This window comes from Malus domestica, chromosome 05 (assembly GCF_042453785.1).
Source record: "Malus domestica chromosome 05, GDT2T_hap1".
NCBI classification, from domain to species: Eukaryota; Viridiplantae; Streptophyta; class Magnoliopsida; order Rosales; family Rosaceae; genus Malus; species Malus domestica.
In genome coordinates, this window is record NC_091665.1 from 22,675,779 (window position 1) to 22,695,378 (window position 19,600).

The following is a 19,600-nucleotide window of genomic DNA, read 5'->3' on the forward strand; positions in this document are numbered from 1 at the left end:
AGATGTAGGCTTTTGACCCATTCCTCTCGATGATACAACTTATTCTCTAGTCAAACCTTTAAAATTTGGTACCACTAGGTTGACTACTCATTATATGGCCATCACAAACTTTATATCCATGCATGGAAATTATTTCCCTTGAGAGTAGTTGTTTTCCAATATTAAGTCTTTCAAACATATATTGGGACTGTAATTTGCCTATGCTTGGGTAAACTCCCCCCATATTTAAGGTATTTATTGAAAAGTCTATAACCTTTCAATACCTTAAAATACCATTGCAAGAGATAATCTTTAACTCTTTCTAGAAGCAAATTACTTTTTCATTCTACTTAAGTTGATATATAATCCAAAGATAACTATGTCACTCCCCCACAATTCACTCACATTGTGGTTACATTTTGATGCTATCAATTACTCCTTCATCATACTTAAGAAGTAGGAACCAGTGAAGATATTTTCTCTGTATCTATTCTTCACTTCTAGGCTTTCAAGCCTCACAAGTCCTTTCTATGAGAAGCACTCCTTTCACATTCAACTACGTATTCAGACCTTATGTTTCTTGAAATTAAGCAAGAACCGTAGTCAGAAATCTATTACCATGTTCTTATAGTGCAAACTAGCCAACGACGATCAGTCAAACATTGCCATCTATCCATTGATCAGAAATAGATGATAATCTCTTGACCTAAAAAACCCAATTTTATTAAACCTCTTTTCATACGAATGATCTGAAACCCACCCAAATTGAAAGAACACTAGTGATGTGCAGAAAAGATAAACTTGTGACAAGAATGATGAGTTTGTGAAACTCTTTGACAATCTTGAACGAGGCTTTTTTAAGCGATGAAGAGAGTTTTCAAGTACACACTAGAGATGTCATTAAAACAAAACCTAATGCAAACCCAACTACAAAATCCAAAACTTTTTAAAAGCAACAAATGAAAAGAAGAGTTATAATTGAAGGGTAATGCTACAGAGACAAATTTTTTTAAACCAAAGATGTGCCACTAATAATAAAGAAGCACGTTAATCGATACTTATCCATACATGTTTATTAAGAAGTCACACTTCGAATTTTCGATCGTTGTAGTTTATGTCGACGACATGAATCTCATTGGGACTTTCAGAAGAGCTTGAGAAAATTGCCCCTCACTTGAAATCGGAATTCGAGATAAAAGATCTTGAGAAAACTCAAATTGAGCACTGTTCAGATGGAATCCTATTACATCAAACAAACTACACCCAGAAGGTGTTGTGACGTTTTAATGAGGATAAAGCGAAGCTTCGAGTATTCTTATGGTCGTTCGTACTCTAGATGCTAAACAAGATTCTTTTCGTCCTAAGGAGGATGAGGAAGATATTTTGGAGCCTGAAGTTCCATACTTAAGTGCAATTGGTGCTTTATTGTACTTGACTAAATACACTAGACCCGACATCTTCTTCGCTGTGAATCTTTTGGCAAGATACAACAATGTGCCTACACGTAGACACTGAAATGGTGTTAAAGACATTTTTTGCTACCTTAATGGTACGACAGATTTCGGTTTGCTTTGCCCTTATGAATCCTCGAGAGAAGTCACCGCCCTCCTCTGTCATCAGGTTGATTCTTGTCTTTTTGATTATGCTGACACATGTTATTTATCTGATATGCACAAGACACGTTCTCAAACTGGTTACATCTTTACCATTGGAAACACCGCAACTTATTGGAGGTCTACCAAACAATTATTTGTAGTGATTTCTTCAAACAATGCGGAAATTCTCGCTTTGCATGAAGTTACGCATGAATGCTTTTAGCTGAGAGCAATTATGAAACATATTCGAAGTACTAGCGGTCTTTCTACCATTGTTGACGTCCCTATAACTATTTTTGACAACAATGCTGCTTGTATCAACCAACTGAAGAAATGTTACATCAAGGGAGATAACACCAAGCCAACAAAGTTCTTTTATTCTCATCAGCAACAACAGTATCAAAACATTGAAGTCAAGCAAATCCATTCTCAACAACCTGGCCGATCTCTTTACAAAGTCATTGCCCAAGTTTACTTTTTAAAAGCTCGTCCAAGGAATCAATATGCGTAAATTTTCTGACCTGAATAACTTGTAGTTCTCTTATTTGGAAGTTTCGTCAAACTCAGGGGAAGTATCCAGAAGTATACTCACATGATCTTAATGTACTATTTTTTCCTATGATTAGGAGCATTTTTCCTACTGGGTTTTGCTACCTATTGAGGTTTTGATGAGGCAACCATCCTCAGATGGTCATACCCTTATGAGGTATACTACTTTCGTCCCGTATGACGTTTGTTTTTTATATTATGCATACTTCTCACGTTTCTCCTTAGCCTATGAGTTTTTCACTTATTTTGGCTTTTACCATATTAAGGTTTTGTGAGTTTTACTACAATGCATGCTTTCATTAGTTTGAGACTCGCATTCGCCCGTTGTGCTGACAACGTTATCAACTGATATACTTCATCCGCTGAAGACCTATTGCAATGTTTTGTTTGAGTATTTACACACTCAAGGGGAATGTTGCAATCATATTAAATTAGGAATGTGATCGTGTCCTATCATATCTTGGGGGTATCCTTGTGGAATTCTACCATATCTCTTTAGATTATATATTATCCTATTAGGGTTGTAATCCTATTGGGGCAATGAATTTACCTTCCCTACTACTATAAATAAAGGCACAATGGGGTGAGATAAAACACACCTTAGAATCACACATTTCTCTCTTTCCTCTATTGCCACCGCACCCCTCACTCTCTCTATCATTTATATTGTTGTTAAATAGGCCTACAACATGTTATATATTTTTATTTTTCTTGTTCATTGACCCATCCTAAATTTCAATATGCAAGACAAGAATCAATTCAAATTCAACATACATGGATCCTCTCCCGATCCATTGGTCCTAATCCACCAAATCCCGTAATTCGGGTCATTGAAATTTAATTCAATGCCTAAAGTTATCACAACTTTTAAAGTGAACCCCTATTTGTAACCGTTGGATCAAATTTCAATGGCCCTGATTATGAGATTTGGTGGATTAGGACCAATGGATCTGGAGGGGATCCATGTCCAAATTTAACATCCTCATTTAGTTATTAGCCAATAGAAGCACTACATGTGTAAATAAAGTAGTATAAAAAAACATGTAAGTGATCAGTCTTGTTTAGTTTAGAGTCGTTTACAAAACTCAAAATTGTCACCAAATCAATTTATTACGGTTTGGGTTTGGTTGTAGGCTGGTTGGCTTTGATTTTGGTCAAAACAACACCTAATCGATCGTTGCACAGTTGTATTGACACCCACCCTTATTGACATACTAGTAACTAAATCGTTCAATTATGAATTATATATATTCATTATTGGTGTTTTTTTATTTATAATAAAAACGATATTCTACACGAATCTACTCTAAGAGCATTTCTACACCGCCAAATTGCGCCACCTATTGGGTGATTGAATCCCTCAATCTCTCCAAAATCTGCTCTAGCCCATGCCCATCATTTGGGCAATCTAGTTGACCTATCTCCCATGGACCGAGCAATCGGGAAAGAATGGCCTGACTTCTTGCTTGAGGCTATTTGACGTCACCCACGTTCATAAATTTTTTCCTTAGGCGTGTGGAGTTCACATGTGATCTTAGGCGTTTGAGCTGACAACATGCAGGCTTGAGCCCATGTGGCACAACTTAGGTTGTTGGATTGCAAAAAAAAAAAAAATGTAATCCAAGAGTCTATATTATTCATTTAGAAAAAAATTAAAAAAGAATACAGAAAAAATGGGAAAAAAAACTAAGAGAATTTGAAATTAAACATAATATTATTAAAAAAATCAATGCCAATTGCCTTGTAATTCATTTACAGGCTGGAAATGTCCTCGAGCAATTACTGTTTACTAACGCAATAAGTGATAATTGCCCAATAACCCCGGGAATTTTCGCCCTTAGGGATATAGTCAATTTAGATTTAAGAGAATTTTAATAGACTTTTTAAAGTGACAGATTTTAAAGGATTTTAATAGACTTTACAATTCTATAAAGATTGTAACATATTTATATAGATTTCAATAGATTTGTATGGATCATTTCTTGGATTTCTTAGGATTTTGAAAAAAATTGATGACCACACGCAGAGCTGAGGGATCATTTTTAATGAAATCCTGAGCTGAGATTAACCTCCCTCATCACCTACTTGAGCACCAAATGACACCAAACGACGGAAGGAAAGCACGAGACTGGAAGCAAAAAACCAAAGGATAAATTGACCCCAATCGCCAATGCAAGAAGAATCGGGGGACCGGTGCAAGTTTAGTTATGGGTCTCTTCTCCCTTGATAAATTTGGGCAAAATAGAATATGGGTTGAAAGATAATTTTTTTTCCTTTTCATATTTTGTTGGTGCGAATGAAAAGCTAGGTCGAATGTGCGTAGTCGGTCATCGTTCCTTCTTTTCAAAGTTGAGATGGTCATCGAGGATCGACATCGATATCATTGGGAAAGAAGAGTGTGACTCCCCATCACATACTCTCGGATATCATCATACGATTTGATTTTTGATTTGTGTATCTATATTGTTATGTGTACTCTATAATTCTACTTTTCTTTTTCACTATCCAAAATAATAAAAAATAAAGAAAATAAAAATGTGGTTGTGATCAACTCAGTCCAATCGGATGCAGAACAAAGGAACATGCATCCTCTTTGGATCCAATTGTCTTAATCATAGGGATTCATCAATCCGAGCCGTTGAAATTTGATCTAACGGTTAAAGTTATTATAACTTTTAAATTGGGCTCTTGTTTGTAGCCGTTGGATCAAATTTCAACGGTCTGGATTGATGGATCCCTAGGATTAGGACAATTGGATCTGGAGAGGATCCATGTCCGAACAAAAGAAGAAAGGTTGCAACTCACAAGTAACGCATACGCAAAGAAAATACATTAGGATATTTTTTTTCTTTCAAGTTATGAAAAGGGAAAAACCTAAAATGAAAACGGAAAACTCCATAAATTCAAACTTGCAATTCTTCATAATCCAATATTTTTTTTTTGGGCAAATGACTGTTTACTACCCTCATGTTTCGTGGTTTTCAACATTTAGTACATCAATTTTTTTTCGTCCCAGAGTCATACCTAAAGTGTAAATTTTGGGATAGTCTCATACATCCGTTAGTCAAACTGTTAAGTCTGCCATTAACTATGACGTGGCGCCCATGTGACCAATGACTGGGCACCACGTGTCATCCACGTGGAAATTTAAAAAAAAATTATAAAACAATATATATATATATATATATATACATATATTATAAAATATATAAAAAAAAACCGAATCTGGGCAGATTCGGAAGAAGAAGAAGAAGAAGAAGGAGGAAGAAGAAGGAAGAAGAAGAAGAAGGAGAAGGAAGGAGGAAGAAGGAGGAAGAAGGAAAAAAAAAAAACTGGGCAGATTCGAAGAAGAAGAAGAAGAAGAAGAAGGAAGGAGGAAGAAGAAAAAAACCGAATTTGGGCAGATTCGGAAGAAGAAGGAGAAGGAAGAATGAGGAAGGAGGAAGAAGAAAAAAAAAAAACTGGGCAGATTCGAAGAAGAAGAAGAAGAAGAAGGAGAAGGAAGAAGGAGGAAGAAGAAGGAAGGAGGAAGAAGAAAAAAAAAACGGGGCAGATTCGAAGAAGAAGAAGAAGAAGAAGGAAGGAAGGAGGAAGAAGAAAAAAAAAAAACTGGGCAGATTCGAAGGAGGAGGAAGAAGAAGGAAGAAGAAGAAGAAGAAGGAGAAGGAAGGAGGAAGAAGAAAAAAAAAACGGGGCAGATTCGAAGAAGAAGAAGAAGAAGAAGGAAGGAAGGAGGAAGAAGAAAAAAAAAAAACTGGGCAGATTCGAAGGAGGAGGAAGAAGAAGGAAGAAGAAGAAGAAGAAGGAGAAGGAAGGAGGAAGAAGAAAAAAAAAACTGGGCAGATTCGAAGAAGAAGAAGAAGAAGAAGAAGAAGAAGAAGAAGGAGAAGGAAGAAGGAAGAAGAAGAAGGAGGAAGAAGAAAAAAAAAATGGGCAGATTCGGAAGAAAGAGAAGGAAGGAGGAAGAAGAAAGAAAGGAAAAAAAAAATGAATCTGCTACCTAGATTCAAAGGAAGAAGAAGAAGAAAGAAAAGGAAGGAGGAAGAAGAAAAAAAAAAAAAAAACGTTTTTTTTTTTAAATTTATTTATTTATTATTTTATAATATATATATATATTTTTTTTAATTTCCACGTGGATGACACGTGACGTCCAGTCATTATCCACATGGGTGCCACGTCACTGTTAACGGCAGACTTAACAGTTTGACTAACGGATGTATGAGACTGTCCCAAAATTTACACTTTAGGTATGACTCTGGGACGAAAAAAACTTGATGTACTAAATGTTGAAAACCACGAAACATAAGGGTAAGGGTAGTAAACAGTCTTTTGCCCTTTTTTTTTTTTACGATTAGAACTTGCCACAAAAATATCCATGATGGATGAGGATGAAGAAGATGAAGTCGAAGAGAAGATATGTCCCAAAGATGAGGAAGGTATAGATGAAGAAGAAGAGGTTTGCAGGTTCTTTTCTGTTTGAGCTTATGGGGCATGAAAGAAATCAAAGAGGGAGGAGGGTTGGATTATTGATGGCATTTGGTACACTCACCTTAGGATCCATCTAAATCCCCAATCATCTTAGCAGACACTGAAGAAAAATTCCTTGTCACTCTGTCGCACCAAACCTATTAAGGACATTTCCATCTAATTTATGTAAAAAAAATATAAATTATTATAAACTTATTTATAAAATTATTTATTTGATTTAAAATAATCTAAAAATGAAATAAAATTAAAAATTAAAAGAAAAATCATTCTCCTCCCAACTCCTCGACCTTCTCACTAACATTACCCCCTTTCTTTTCTATGTCACAACCTTAATTATTTTTTAGATTGGAAGCTTTATCTCTTATATGTGTTATTTCTCATTGATTTGCATTTTTTAGTAAAGAGAAAAGATAATTATATCTCATATAATTTTTCTATGAATTTTTTTTAAAAGAGATTGAATTAAATATCCTTAATTAACTAACAGTGACAAACACAAGGACTAAATTAGCCAAATAGAAAATACAAGGATTAAATTGGCTATATGGCTATAACACATGGACTATTTTGACATTTAAGCCTATAAAAAAAATAAGGTTTTAAATGAGAGACTTTTTTTTTCTTTTCTCACCTCTCAATAGATACTATTAGATTGCGTTTAAAATCCTAGCAAATTCTTGGTACTCTCACTACACTTAGACTTATGTGGACTTTTAATCCTAAGATACGTTTGTTGCACTAGACTATTTTGAACTAAACTAGCTTCAGGGACTAAACTGGATTAGTTTAACATGAATTAAGTAGTAAAAGGATTTTGGTACAGTATCAGAATACATCATGGACTAAAGTATTTTTTATTCAATTTTTTTTTGTCATTTTTAATTCATTTTATAATGTTTTATTATTAACTACACCTTTTTTTATTTGACTCATTCTTCTTTCCATGTCTCTTTACTTTCCTTTCTCTTCTTTTCATTTTCTCTCTCCTTCGCACCCTGTCTCTGTACCTCAACCCAGAAGCAAAGATTGAACCAAGAAAATATCCCAAATATTTTTCTTTTTTTCAATTTATATAGGCTTAGTCGAATGGTGCAGATGCTTCGCCGGATCGTCGATTGTGTAGAGGCTTCGTCAGATAGCCGATTGTGCAAAAGCGTCATTGGATCCCTGATTGCGCAAAGGCTTTGTTGCCCACTTTCATATCATAACTCTTTCTGTTTCTCGCACCTACTTTGATTTTCTTGGAAAATCTTGGAATTTTCTAGAGAAAAGGGAGAATTTTTCTTTTGGGATTGTTGTTGTTGTTTCTTTTCTCTCGCAAATCGCCAGAACACATTGTTGTTGACGGTGGGTGGGGATGGGTTTCCGATATGGGCATGGTTGGGAGTGTTGCAGACACACTGCGCAGGCGTGCAAACGAGCATGTTTGGAGACGGGATTATCAATCCCATACATTTTGGCGGTCGCGCTTCCGAACATAGACTACTAGCCCTAATTAAGCTAGTCCAGCACGGTGAAACTTAGTGAGCGCAAACAAATGCGCCCTTAATTTGGATGTATTCCTTAAATTATCTTAAATTGTAATTTGATTTCAAAGTCTTCTAAATTTTTTTTTTTTTAATTTTAAAGTCCCTTGGGTGATATTCTACACTAATTTAATTAATTAATGTTCAATTATTGGGTTTTTTTTTTATTTTTATTTTTTTAGTAGAAGCAATATTCTACTAATCTACACTAAGTGAAGGGAGGAAAGTTTGAGCCCGAGACGCAGTTAGTTGACTAAGAATGCCTAAGTATCATGACAATTCACCACTTATAATTCATTATTGACTCTTTGTTTCTCTTCTTTTTCCCTTACCTGAAGAGAGTTGAAGTTGCACTCCAAAACCAATTGAAAATAGAAGAGTGACCCAACTTCTCATAGTACAAGATTTAACTTTCCAATGTTAGACAACACCTCACAACATTTTCCCCCTTCTAAATCACCACCTCAAAAAAACTTACATCACATGCATTTTGTCATGTCCTTTTTTTTTTTTACTATTATTAAGGATTAGGGGGAGAATTCGAAACCATTACATTAATTGAAAAAAAGGAGAGCTTTGAACCGGGACACATGGGTACAATGGTGGAGCTAGCATAGGTCACTCGTTGTCCTTGACCCCACCAACTTCAACAACCCCATATATATTTGTTTAGTATACTGTATTTGACCCCTATAAACATCTAAGACAAACTAAATTACAACTTTCTCCTCCTACTTCTTTTATTTTTTTCTATCATATTTGTCTTTATTTTCTCTCTTCTTATGAAATACTTTAGCTGAAAAGGATTGTCAGTCTTCAATATTACTTTACAGTATCCTGCATCCACCATTAACAAGCTTTTACAAATAATAGTAATTGTCGACATATGTTGGCATAAACTTTCGGCATATGCTGACAGGAATTGACAAATGTCTACTAGGTGCTCGACGAATTGGCTCAATGATTTTTTTTTTAGTTGATATTATGACCCAATTATCTGAAAATTCTGGCTACACCACTTAACCTCAACACTTACCCACAAAAAAAATTAGTAATTTAGATTTGAGGTTAGGTATCGAATTGTGAGTTGAATTAAGTCTAGACAAGTTTAGACTCGACCTACCAAAATTGTACCATATACAACTAGTATTGCAGGATAAGTGTTAGGTTATGATTACGATTCTCTCCCCTCCTCTCTCCATCCCCTCCTCTCACATTCTCTTATTTTGTCCTTCTTTTGCTATAAAAAATTAATATATGATATTGACGTGGTTTAACCGTGACCATTCAAATAGGAGGAAAGGGAAAATGAGGGAAGGGAAAAAAAGAGGGGAGAAAATCCTCCGTTAGGTTATATGGTCCTCTCTTCCCATGATCCCTTTGCCTACGAATTATTCTCAAATGTCACATATCACTGTATATATCGATATCTTTCTTTTTCCACAGCACGCCAAAATTGATAATAAAAAATCTGCCTTAATCGCCAAGTTTGTGACACATGAACAATTATGCACAAGAAAAAAAATATACGAGACTAAAAGGAGTGGACAAAATAAGAACACATATATTTTATATAAAGAAAAGCAACTACCAATTCAGCCGCATTATATTTATGCGGTCCCTCCAATTATAATATCCTCTCACGTCAAAGATGTGACTTTGTCATGCATGTTTCACAAGAAAACTCGTCAGTAATAGACGTGGCGGAGCTAACAACGTTTTTTGGCAGACCAAGAGATGAAGCTTGAGTACCACTTTGGCCAGCTGTTTTTGGCTATCTACTCTGATCGAGCCGCTTTGAGTCATTTTTTGTCAAGTATCTTGCCATATATATACCAGTAGAAATAGTTGACGATAGATGGATAGAGCATATACGTATGTGGATCGCCAGTGCCAATGGAGACAAAGTTGTGTTAGTTGGAATTTGAAAAGCCGCCAATGGAGACAAAGTTGTGTTAGTTGGAATTTGAAAAGCCAGAAGCAGCTGACCGCAAAAGCATATTCGTGTGTAACTATGAAAATCCAAAAGCTAGGGTAGGTTGAAACTTTAAAACTTGAGAAAAGGCTGGAAAACTGGCAAGAGTTGGAGATCTTTAACGTGTAGAAGTTAATTAAGCCAAAAATTAAGTGTGAATTATTTACGAACAGCTAGAGCTTGATACAAGTTTCTTGTGGGAATCTTGTTCCCTATTTGCAGAACAAAAAGTGCTAAAAAGAATTAAGAGCATATATAATTGCTTTCTCTCCTAATTACAGCATTAACCCTCACCATGATTTTATTTTTTGGGAAGTTTGATGCTGATATGAAACAAATTAGTTCCTCGTAGCAATTAAAAGCCATTACGGTACAAAGTTTATGGTTCTTCATTTTTTTATCCTTTTCATGTATGCTTGTTTCCAATTCTTCATTCAAGAGGAGGAGCCCTGTAATATGCCGGGATTGTTGCAGGAAAGAACATTTGCCTAACTCCTTCACCCTTAATAATGGGGAATATAATTCCCGATGCACCCTAAAAACAAAAAATCATAAAATTTAGTTTAAGTGATGGTTTAGTAAATGTATGAATTTGTATAATTGACAAGCATGCTGATGTGAGAAAGTACTGGGATATTTAGTGTACGTACCAAGAGCAATCTAGTCGCAAGCCATACGCGTTTAGGCGTAGGGAATGGAATCATTAAGCGGCCTACTCCATAGACAGCCACGGCAAAGAAATGGAGAAACAGGTGTATCGGGCGAGGGTTAAGGCCAGAGAGCAAAGATATTGGTCCCCTTGTACATAAGCCTCCCAGGCTCAAATAGTCAAAACAAGCTTCCCTCATTTCTTGTCTTGCCGGGTCAGGTGATGCACAAAACACCTTGTACAAGGCACCAGCCAACGTGTTTATGGTAGATGACACAGGCTGCAATTCAAAATTAACCACAATTATCAGCAAAGAAGAAATCGCAAACATTTCACATACAAGATAAGATATGCTTGTTTGCCAAGATATCTGACGTGTTATTTTGTCAAACATTGAATTAAGGCCAAATATGATAACATAAAATATCAAACTATCTAACATGAGAAAATAAATTGCATATAAGAGTTCTGATTTATACCTTGCGAAGTGTGTAGAATGATTCTAGATATTCGCACAAAGCTGGTGCGTCGTTGAGATCAGTTAGGGGTCGAAGAAGATCTCTTAGAAGAACAATGTCGGAAAGAGCCACGGTCATTCCTCCTCCGGTTAAAGGATGTCTCATGTTGAATGCATCCCCTAATAAAATTGCACCGGGAGTGGGTTGAGGATGAGCAGCCATGCTTTTGTTTTGCATTGTTCTGATGTTTCCTTTCTCAACTGCGGCTAGAAAAGCCTTCAAGAGCTGAGGGGGAACCTGAAATAACCAAGTCGGCGAATTAGTCCCTTTTGGTCATTGAATATTTGTCAGATTGAGATCCAAATGACTGGAAATTAAAAGTTCTAAATGTGAAGCAAATAATAGATACCTGGGGAGCAACCACATTTTTCAAGTACTTGGCCATTTCACCATTAGCCACCGAAGGTACTTTTGTGCCGGGAACATCTACCAAACAACGAACTTCGGTACCGCTAATGGGGTAAAATAAGATAGGTGAAGGGTCTCCCAAAATCACATGTCCGTGGTTTGCATGAGGAAGGTCACAATTCTCCAAGATCAAACCAACGAAGCAAGAAGGATTTTCAACGTTAGGAGTACAGAGATTGCGGCGGAGATTTGAAAAGCACCCATCACATACTATTGTTAGTGGAGCATATGATCTCATCTCCTCTCCAGCCTTGTTCTTGTACATCACACCCTTGATGGTGCCCTTTTCTTCAATTAGGGTTGTCACAGTTCCTTGTTCTAGTGTCACGCTGTTGAGAAAATTTGAGGGACATGAGTAACAATTTAAAAAATATTATATAAAAAAAATCGAAACACCACGAATATAGGGATAAATTGGAATTACTTTTTAAGAGTTGCAACCCTCTCACGCATTCTTTGGATGAAACGCCCATTATGAAAACTTCTCCCGGCGATATCTGAAGTATAGTTTTCCAAGGGATAAGATAGTTTTGTGGCATTTCCATTTTTGTAAAGAGCATAACCAAACACTTTCTGAGCATCAATGGACTCATTTGCACAGTCTGCATGTAACAAATATAACTTGTTGATCAAAATCGATGCAAATAATTTTGTACTAATTAATCATTTAGAGTAGAAACTATGAAAAATGATTAAACCAATTAAACAATTTTAAGCAATTGCTTACCCTCAAGACCCAACTCAATCAATTTGAGATAGCCTCCAGGCTGCAACAGCTCACCAACAATTCTGTCTGGCTCACTCAAATCTCTTTCGATCACATGTACGCGGCGTCCTTCCTGTAACAGTGAAGAGAAACATATGTTCAGACACAAAAGCTCACATGATTACCCAAGAAATTAGAGAATATCTGAACTAGCCTTCTCAGTTTTTATACTAAAAATGGCTTGGACTGCACTATTGAAATCATCACCTCAAAAAGGAGAAATTTTTTTTTTATGTAAAATTCATAGAATATAAATTTAAGTACTTATTCGCTATAAAACTAGAGGGAAAAATAAAAGAAAAATGTCAGAAAACACGGATTTGAAGATTTGACTTCTTAGCTGAGCTTAGCTGGGTTGTTTGAGGAAAATAAAATTTAAAAAGTAAAACATTTTAATTAATAAAAACTAATAGTGATTAAACGACTAAACGTCTTCAAATAGCAAGGAAATACAATTTTTCTTTCATTTTCTCTGCCACCATACTGGAATCCCAATAATAATAACTTCTTATTCATTGACCATCAAAATTCTAAATTTATAAAACTTGGGAATTGTTTAAAAACCATAATATTCATTTTATATGTAGAGAGAATTATTTAGTCACCTTTCCAAGAGTGTAAGCAAGGGCAGCACCGGCAACTCCGGCACCGACAATGACAACGTCCGTTCCCCTGGCAATATCCGGAACAAAACTGCCGTTCTGGGACGGCATCCACACGTACCCATTTCCGTTAACGCCGTTGGAAACTTTCTCGACGACCTTCTTCTTCTCGCCGCTGAGAGTGGTGTTGATGATCATGAAGAAAACCGACCCAAGCAAAGAAACCAACACCCCACAAAGAACATACTGGTAATCCATCTTCGGAATCGAAATAAAAAAAATATCGACCAAAATTGAGAATTTGGAAAAAGAGGGATTTGGGTTGCGGCTGTTTTCACAATCTGTAAGCTTACCTGTGGTTTTTGTTTGTGAATGTGAAGAGAAGAGAAAGTGCTTATGGTTGTGAGACAGCAATGGGAACTTGAAGGCGTTTATATAGAGAGTCGTTGGGCAAAAGCTTTGAGGGTTAAATTTTTACTGTAAAACGTGTTAGCGCCTACCGGTGAGTTTTGGGACCCTTTTTTTAATATTGTGGGGAGTTATGGTAGGATGTAGGTGAGCCTAGGGTAGAATTGGGTGGGAGAGAGAGGACAAAGTTAGAGTCACCTGTGGTCTGTGGACAATTTAATGGTCTCAATTGCAACACTGCTTATCAACGGTTAGTTATGTCGAAAATTCTAAAATTTTACGGTAGTTTGGAGTATAATATTTTAACTTTGAAGTATGACTTTTTTGAGTGAAGGTACAATATTTATTGATAGGAAATTGAATACGTACAAATAGGATAGGGTCAATACAGTGGGTCTCGATAAAAATTTTGTCAAGAATTTCAACCCGGTCGAAGGAAAAAAGAGTGTCCTACACTATAAGAGATTACATATAATTACTATCCTCAATTAAAAGGTCAATTATTATATCTGGAGTGACACGCCCCAATCCCGATATCTCCAAATATCAGGGAAGGCACATGTTGGCCGACACCTGAGGGTGATGAAGCCATTTAAAATGTGCAAACAAATAAAGAATACGTAATTAGAACAATTATGCCAAAGCAGGAACGTGTTCAGAGTATACACGTACTAAAAATAATATGGAAGAATTACTAGGAAAAGATACGAATAAGGAAATGATACCTATACTGAGGAGACTCGAGGATACCTATGCTGTAAAGTCCTGACGCCAGGATTACGTGCCTTGATTCTAACTCCTGAGGGATTGCAAAAACCAAAAGGTGAGTGTACTAACTTTATAATAATAATACTAATAATAGGAAAACCATTTTGCTTATGAACATAATAACCCCTTGTTTTGAAAACATATATAATACTACATATACAAATTTGTAAATCATGTATAGTGCTTCGAAATGGTAATAATGCCCGAAGGAAAATCCGTAAATCTCATCGATGGTATACTCAACTAGTGGTATCATAGTGGCCCGAAGGCATAACCATCACCAAAGATGAAACTGTACGACACTGGGTTACGCTAGTGAAGAAACCACGGTCCATCACCCGAAGGTAAAGCTGTACATCTCCGGGTTACGCCGGAGAAGAGGATATAACATATCTATATGTATATGCAGTAGGTCCATCACCCGAAGGTGATGTTGTACATCTTTGGGTTACACCAGAGAAGAAACATAGGGTCCATCACCTGGAGGTGAAGCTATACATCTTTGGGTTACGCTAGAGAAAAGGCATATACATATTACATCACACACTGACACTAGCCCCGGGCTAGTGAAGTTGGGGGTATATCATCAATACCATCGACTCCTCATCCGCTCGAAGGCAATACCTGTCCATCACCCGAAGGTGAAACTGTATGACATTGGTTTACACTAGTGAAGAAACCACGGTCCATCATCCAAAGGTGAAGCTGTATGACTCCGGGTTATGCGGGAGAAGAGGTATATACATCAATCTCCTCAACTATGTCCTATGGCCATAAACATTTATACCCGCGTTGTGTGGATGTGTTGTATGATAACCCACTAGATAAATACTAAAAATATATCTCAAAATCTCATGTCCAATCAAGAACTCAGAATCTCAAACCTCATCTCGTAAATCCATGGTAAATCATACTTATAAATCCATAATAAAACATATGCATGACTCCATAGAAATTCATAAACGAAAATCCAGTGAACGTAATCTCGATAATTCATGAATATTTTGTAAACCATAATTATAGAAATCCATAGCATATTATAAAACATATTTAAATCATGCAATATATAAAATGCATGCCAGGCTAATATTTTATAAAAATATGTAAGTTAGGAAGGGGTCTACTCATAGATATTTCATTGCCCGGGAACCGCTCGAGTTAGTGAGGATGACGTCGCTTCCTGCAAACGCGCATGTGTCGAAGTCCAATTTGGTCGGGAAGTGGCCTGAAAACAACCACAAACCATTAGAAACCCTAGATTAGGTGGTTGTCGATTTGTTCTCTCTGATGCTCTGCTGCACCAACCAAGGCTTGGGACATGTTCTTAGGTTCACGAGGAATTGAATCATGGTGGTGGTCGACAGTGGTGGCTTCAGAAAAGGCAGATCGTCGTTGTGAATGCCCTCGGACTCGCTAGAGAAGATGACATTTATTTGTCATGAAATCGCGACCCACAACCGTCAAGTTTGGGTAAGAATGGAAGCTGGGACAACGCTAAGTTGATTGGTGGTAGTGGCGACGCTCAATTCCCCGGGAAAACACCAGAATCGGTGTCAGGGTGTGTGGGTTATTTGGGTCAGGTCACTTGGGTCAAGGAGAACCCAACCAGTTCCTTTCATTCTCTCATTCCTATATTCCTTTCATTCCATCTCTTCTGATTGGGCAGTCTCTCTCCTCCATCCATCACTTGAATATGCATATGATGTTTGCATATATATATAATTGTGGTGCTATGGACGCTCAGGTAAGTCCCAGGTGAGTTTAAGAATTGTGAATGTGAATAACGGTTGTGATTAATTGAGAAACATTGAGCTCATAAACCTGCACCCCGGTGTTAGTGATTTAGCCAGAGATATGGCACATGCCTGTATATAATGTCACCTCCCGCACCATATGCTCACATTGGATCCAATTTAGGTGCATAGTCTTGTTGTACAGACCATCATAGGTGGTTCCAACTCGTAGGTGAATAGCGATTTATCTCACAGCTATGATGAGAGAGTAGCATTGAGCATAACTACATTACACCCAGTCTTGTCGTACAGACCATTACAGTGGTTCCGACTCGTGTGCAGTGTAGGGCCGTATAGTTTATTTGCGGTGACTCCGGTTAGATTGGCTAATGAGCTATGAATTCAGCTGTAAAGACCTCTGTAAGGGTTCCGACTAATATGTTATTTTCCATGAATTTATTTTCTCCTGAGTTACTTATTCTGTTTTATCTTTTTAGCATAGCATACTTATGATTATGGATATGTGAAGCATGATTTAGAGAGATATATATATATATATATATATTTATATTCTATTTATGGGAAAATTATACATGTTTTACGGCGAGGGGTTAGAGCATTTGATAATGAAATGGTTTTGAAAAGCTTTGTTTTTGCTCACTCACACTTTCTGTTTTGCGCCCCCTCTAGGTTTTAGATAAGCTTGTTCGTTGCTGGCTCACGAGGATTGATTGGAGGTTTTGACAGACTATCACAAATGTAGGGTATCTTTGGGTATCGTTTAATTAGTACTTGTTTTTTGGACTGAACTTAGGCTACTTATGCTCTGATTGTGTGTGTATTCACACATTTTGTAGCACTTACTTTAGCTAGTACTCTTATGAATTTGGCTTTTATTTATTCGTATTATCTATTATCATTATTGCTTCCGCACTGTGCACATGGCCACGTCACCCTCACGTGACGGCCAGCATGCCCTGATTCGGGTCGGGGTGTGTCAATAAATCTCATAAAATATCAAACAATTAATGTCAAAACTATAAAAATAAAAATATTAATTGTAATATAATGAGGTGTACAAAGTCAAGGGACTTTGATCAAACTTTGAATATCATTAAGATTTTAGTTAAAGAATGTTAAAGATTAGGGACCGCATCCAAAGTATCCATTTTATTTATCTGATGCGAATGTATTTCTGTTTGGAAGTAATCCGTCTATTTTTAAAAGAAGGGAAGAACCATTGGCGTTGTTGTGAACGTACACAACTAAATCTCATGGGCTGCACTTGCGGAGAACCATTTGCACGATTATTGCCTTATCTGTTGCTCCTTACTGTGATAGAACTCATTTTATTCCTTGTTTTTGTAATTCATATTTGATGTCTTAGAGATTAATGTGTTTGTGGACATATATAGTTTAGATTTAATAATTAAAACCCAATTTAACTTTAAAATTGTAGTTTTCCTTCATAAATTTTTCTCTGTGAATGTTGGTAACGTAACAGATAAAAGGAATAACTAAGCTGATTTTCATATTTTCTTATCTTTGTGGAACCAAAGAAGGAAAATGCAGAAATTTGGTTGTTCAAAATTTAAATTAATGTTGTTTTTTGCGTTAATAGTTTTAGTAATCCTTTTAATACTTTTTGTTTAAATGTAAAGAGGAAATTTTATTTGAACCCATGCAACCTCTTTCTACATCCAGCTTAAATTTTAAATGAAAAGTGTCTTTTTTACCCTATTGCATTATTACCATAAAGTACAAAATGAATTTAACAATAAAACAAAATTGTATCAACGAACCCAAAACCCAATAATCAAACTCTTACCATGATACAACCAAAAAACAAGCAAGATCCATGGTGAAAATTGCAACAAATGAAAGGAAAGCAGAAGAAAATATTTACCTTGCTGGGTACACAGAATCATAGGATAATAGCTGGTAATGACGCTTATGCATAAATCCTTTCTCTTATCCCACGAGTAGGGACTGTCTTCTGTCTGATCTTCATGAAAATTGAAGGCCATCGCTGTCAAAGAAACACTCATTTTTTGGTTCTTCTGGTGAAAATCTCAGCCTGCTCTTTTATTTGTTACATGATCAATATTTATTTGTTGCTTCATCATGCTCCACGAAAAAGAAAGGAGCAGATGAGATTTCCTTTGCTTACTCCATTCTTGTAAGCTCAGGGGAGCATATTCTAAGAGATGACAAAGCTCCAATATTAAATGAAGAGGAGAAAGCGAGAGGAGAGAGGGAGAAAGGGAGAGAGGGAGACTTCGTCGTCACCGCAATCAGAAAACTTGGAAAGAACCTAAATTCAATAAGTTAATATCATGAGTGTAAAGATAAATTTACATATTGAATTGAGTTTGTGAGGGTAGTTTAGGTAGTAAATTTGAGTTTAAAAAGATATTGATAGTTTAATTAAAAATAATATGGGTGTAGTAAGTAAGTTGGGTGTAAAGATAGGTTACATGGGTTCAAATAAAATTTCCCAATTTAAAGCTGTAGTACTTTGATTTCTTCTTCGCATAGGGAAGAAGGATCAGGCAGTGTTCCATTTAATCCAACCAGTTCTCTTCAGTTTTGCTTTTTTCATTGTTTATACAAATAGATGGTTATGAATTTTAGGGCGTAAATCTCTTTCAGAACAAATTATTTTCCAAAAATCGAAATTTTTATTGGGTTAATAATTCATGTCTTCAATCTTCATTCTCTCTCAATATTCAATTTTGATCACATATTTGCATTCAATTATTTTTTTTTAATAATTTTGATGGACTTCTTGCAGAAAATTAACTTCCTCTGGAATTTTTTTTAACACCATGTATGAATTGTCGGCCATTTTCAAATGTGAGTGTGTTGCCTCATTTCATTTTATGGTTTTAGTTCATAATCAACTAATCCACACCCTAATGGGCTCGGGAATAGTAGGCAAGGCCTGCACGCAGGTCTTGTAGAGAATGCCTATGCTTACTCCACAAGACATGAAGGCAGATCCTATTGGGGATCATATTGGTTTTCCTATAATTTTGGAGATTCCTACAATTTAGGGATTGACTTGAGCTGCAAGTAATCACACTCTTGAAATAAAATGATATCTAATGTTAGACATTATGTAGGATTTCCCAGCTTTATATGGATTCATTATCCTAAAAGTACTATCTCCCAACTAATATAAATACACTCATCTAAGTATCATCAAATGTATTTTGATATCGTGCACTCTGTATACATATCACTTTCTAGTATACTATTTGAGTTCTAAGGCCTTTACTAACTTGACAGTCGGAGAACCATTGACTGGTACCACACCGGTACCTTAGGAATTTCACGGTTGTTTAATCTCTTTTGTAGGTGACCGTCTTTTTCACCTCCATCCGCGGTGATGCGGAAATTTGGTTCTAACACAAATGTATGGAACAAATTAATTGTGTAAGTACAAAGTAATAATATATTCACAATGAACCTTTTATTTGTTACATTTAAACAAGGCTCCTTGAACTAGCGAAGAGAACAATCATTACCAATTCAACCAACTTTTATTGACACATATTGTTCTCAATAGAGGATACAAGTATTATTCTTAATATTTTAGTAACACTGATTAAATGGGTGGATGACTAAACTTCA

General features: G+C 36.1%; 1 protein-coding gene across 1 annotated transcript; it reads right to left on the reverse strand.

Annotated features, from left to right (window-relative positions):
* Positions 1–10,248: 10,248 nt before the first annotated feature.
* LOC103436286 (squalene monooxygenase SE1-like) lies at positions 10,249–13,732 on the reverse strand. The gene is made up of 7 exons (XM_029102177.2): positions 13,059–13,732; positions 12,415–12,526; positions 12,112–12,289; positions 11,629–12,016; positions 11,241–11,516; positions 10,763–11,041; positions 10,249–10,647 (listed from the first exon to the last, which is right to left on the reverse strand). The coding sequence occupies exons 1-7, from the start codon at positions 13,311–13,313 to the stop codon at positions 10,543–10,545; spliced, it is 1,593 nt and encodes a 530-aa protein (XP_028958010.1). The 5' UTR covers positions 13,314–13,732; the 3' UTR covers positions 10,249–10,542.
* Between the last annotated feature and the right edge of the window lie 5,868 nt (positions 13,733–19,600).

Bases quoted from the DNA above. Each gene is read 5' to 3' on its own strand.
- LOC103436286 (XM_029102177.2), bottom strand. From the start codon at position 13,313: ATGGATTACCAGTATGTTCTTTGTGGGGTGTTGGTTTCTTTGCTTGGG. The intron at 12,017-12,111 runs GTAATTCCAATT...TTTTCTCAACAG, and splicing joins AGGGTTGCAACTCTTAAAAA to CGTGACACTAGAACAAGGAA. The intron at 10,648-10,762 runs GTACGTACACTA...TTTTGTTTTTAG, and splicing joins TTGCGACTAGATTGCTCTTG to GGTGCATCGGGAATTATATT.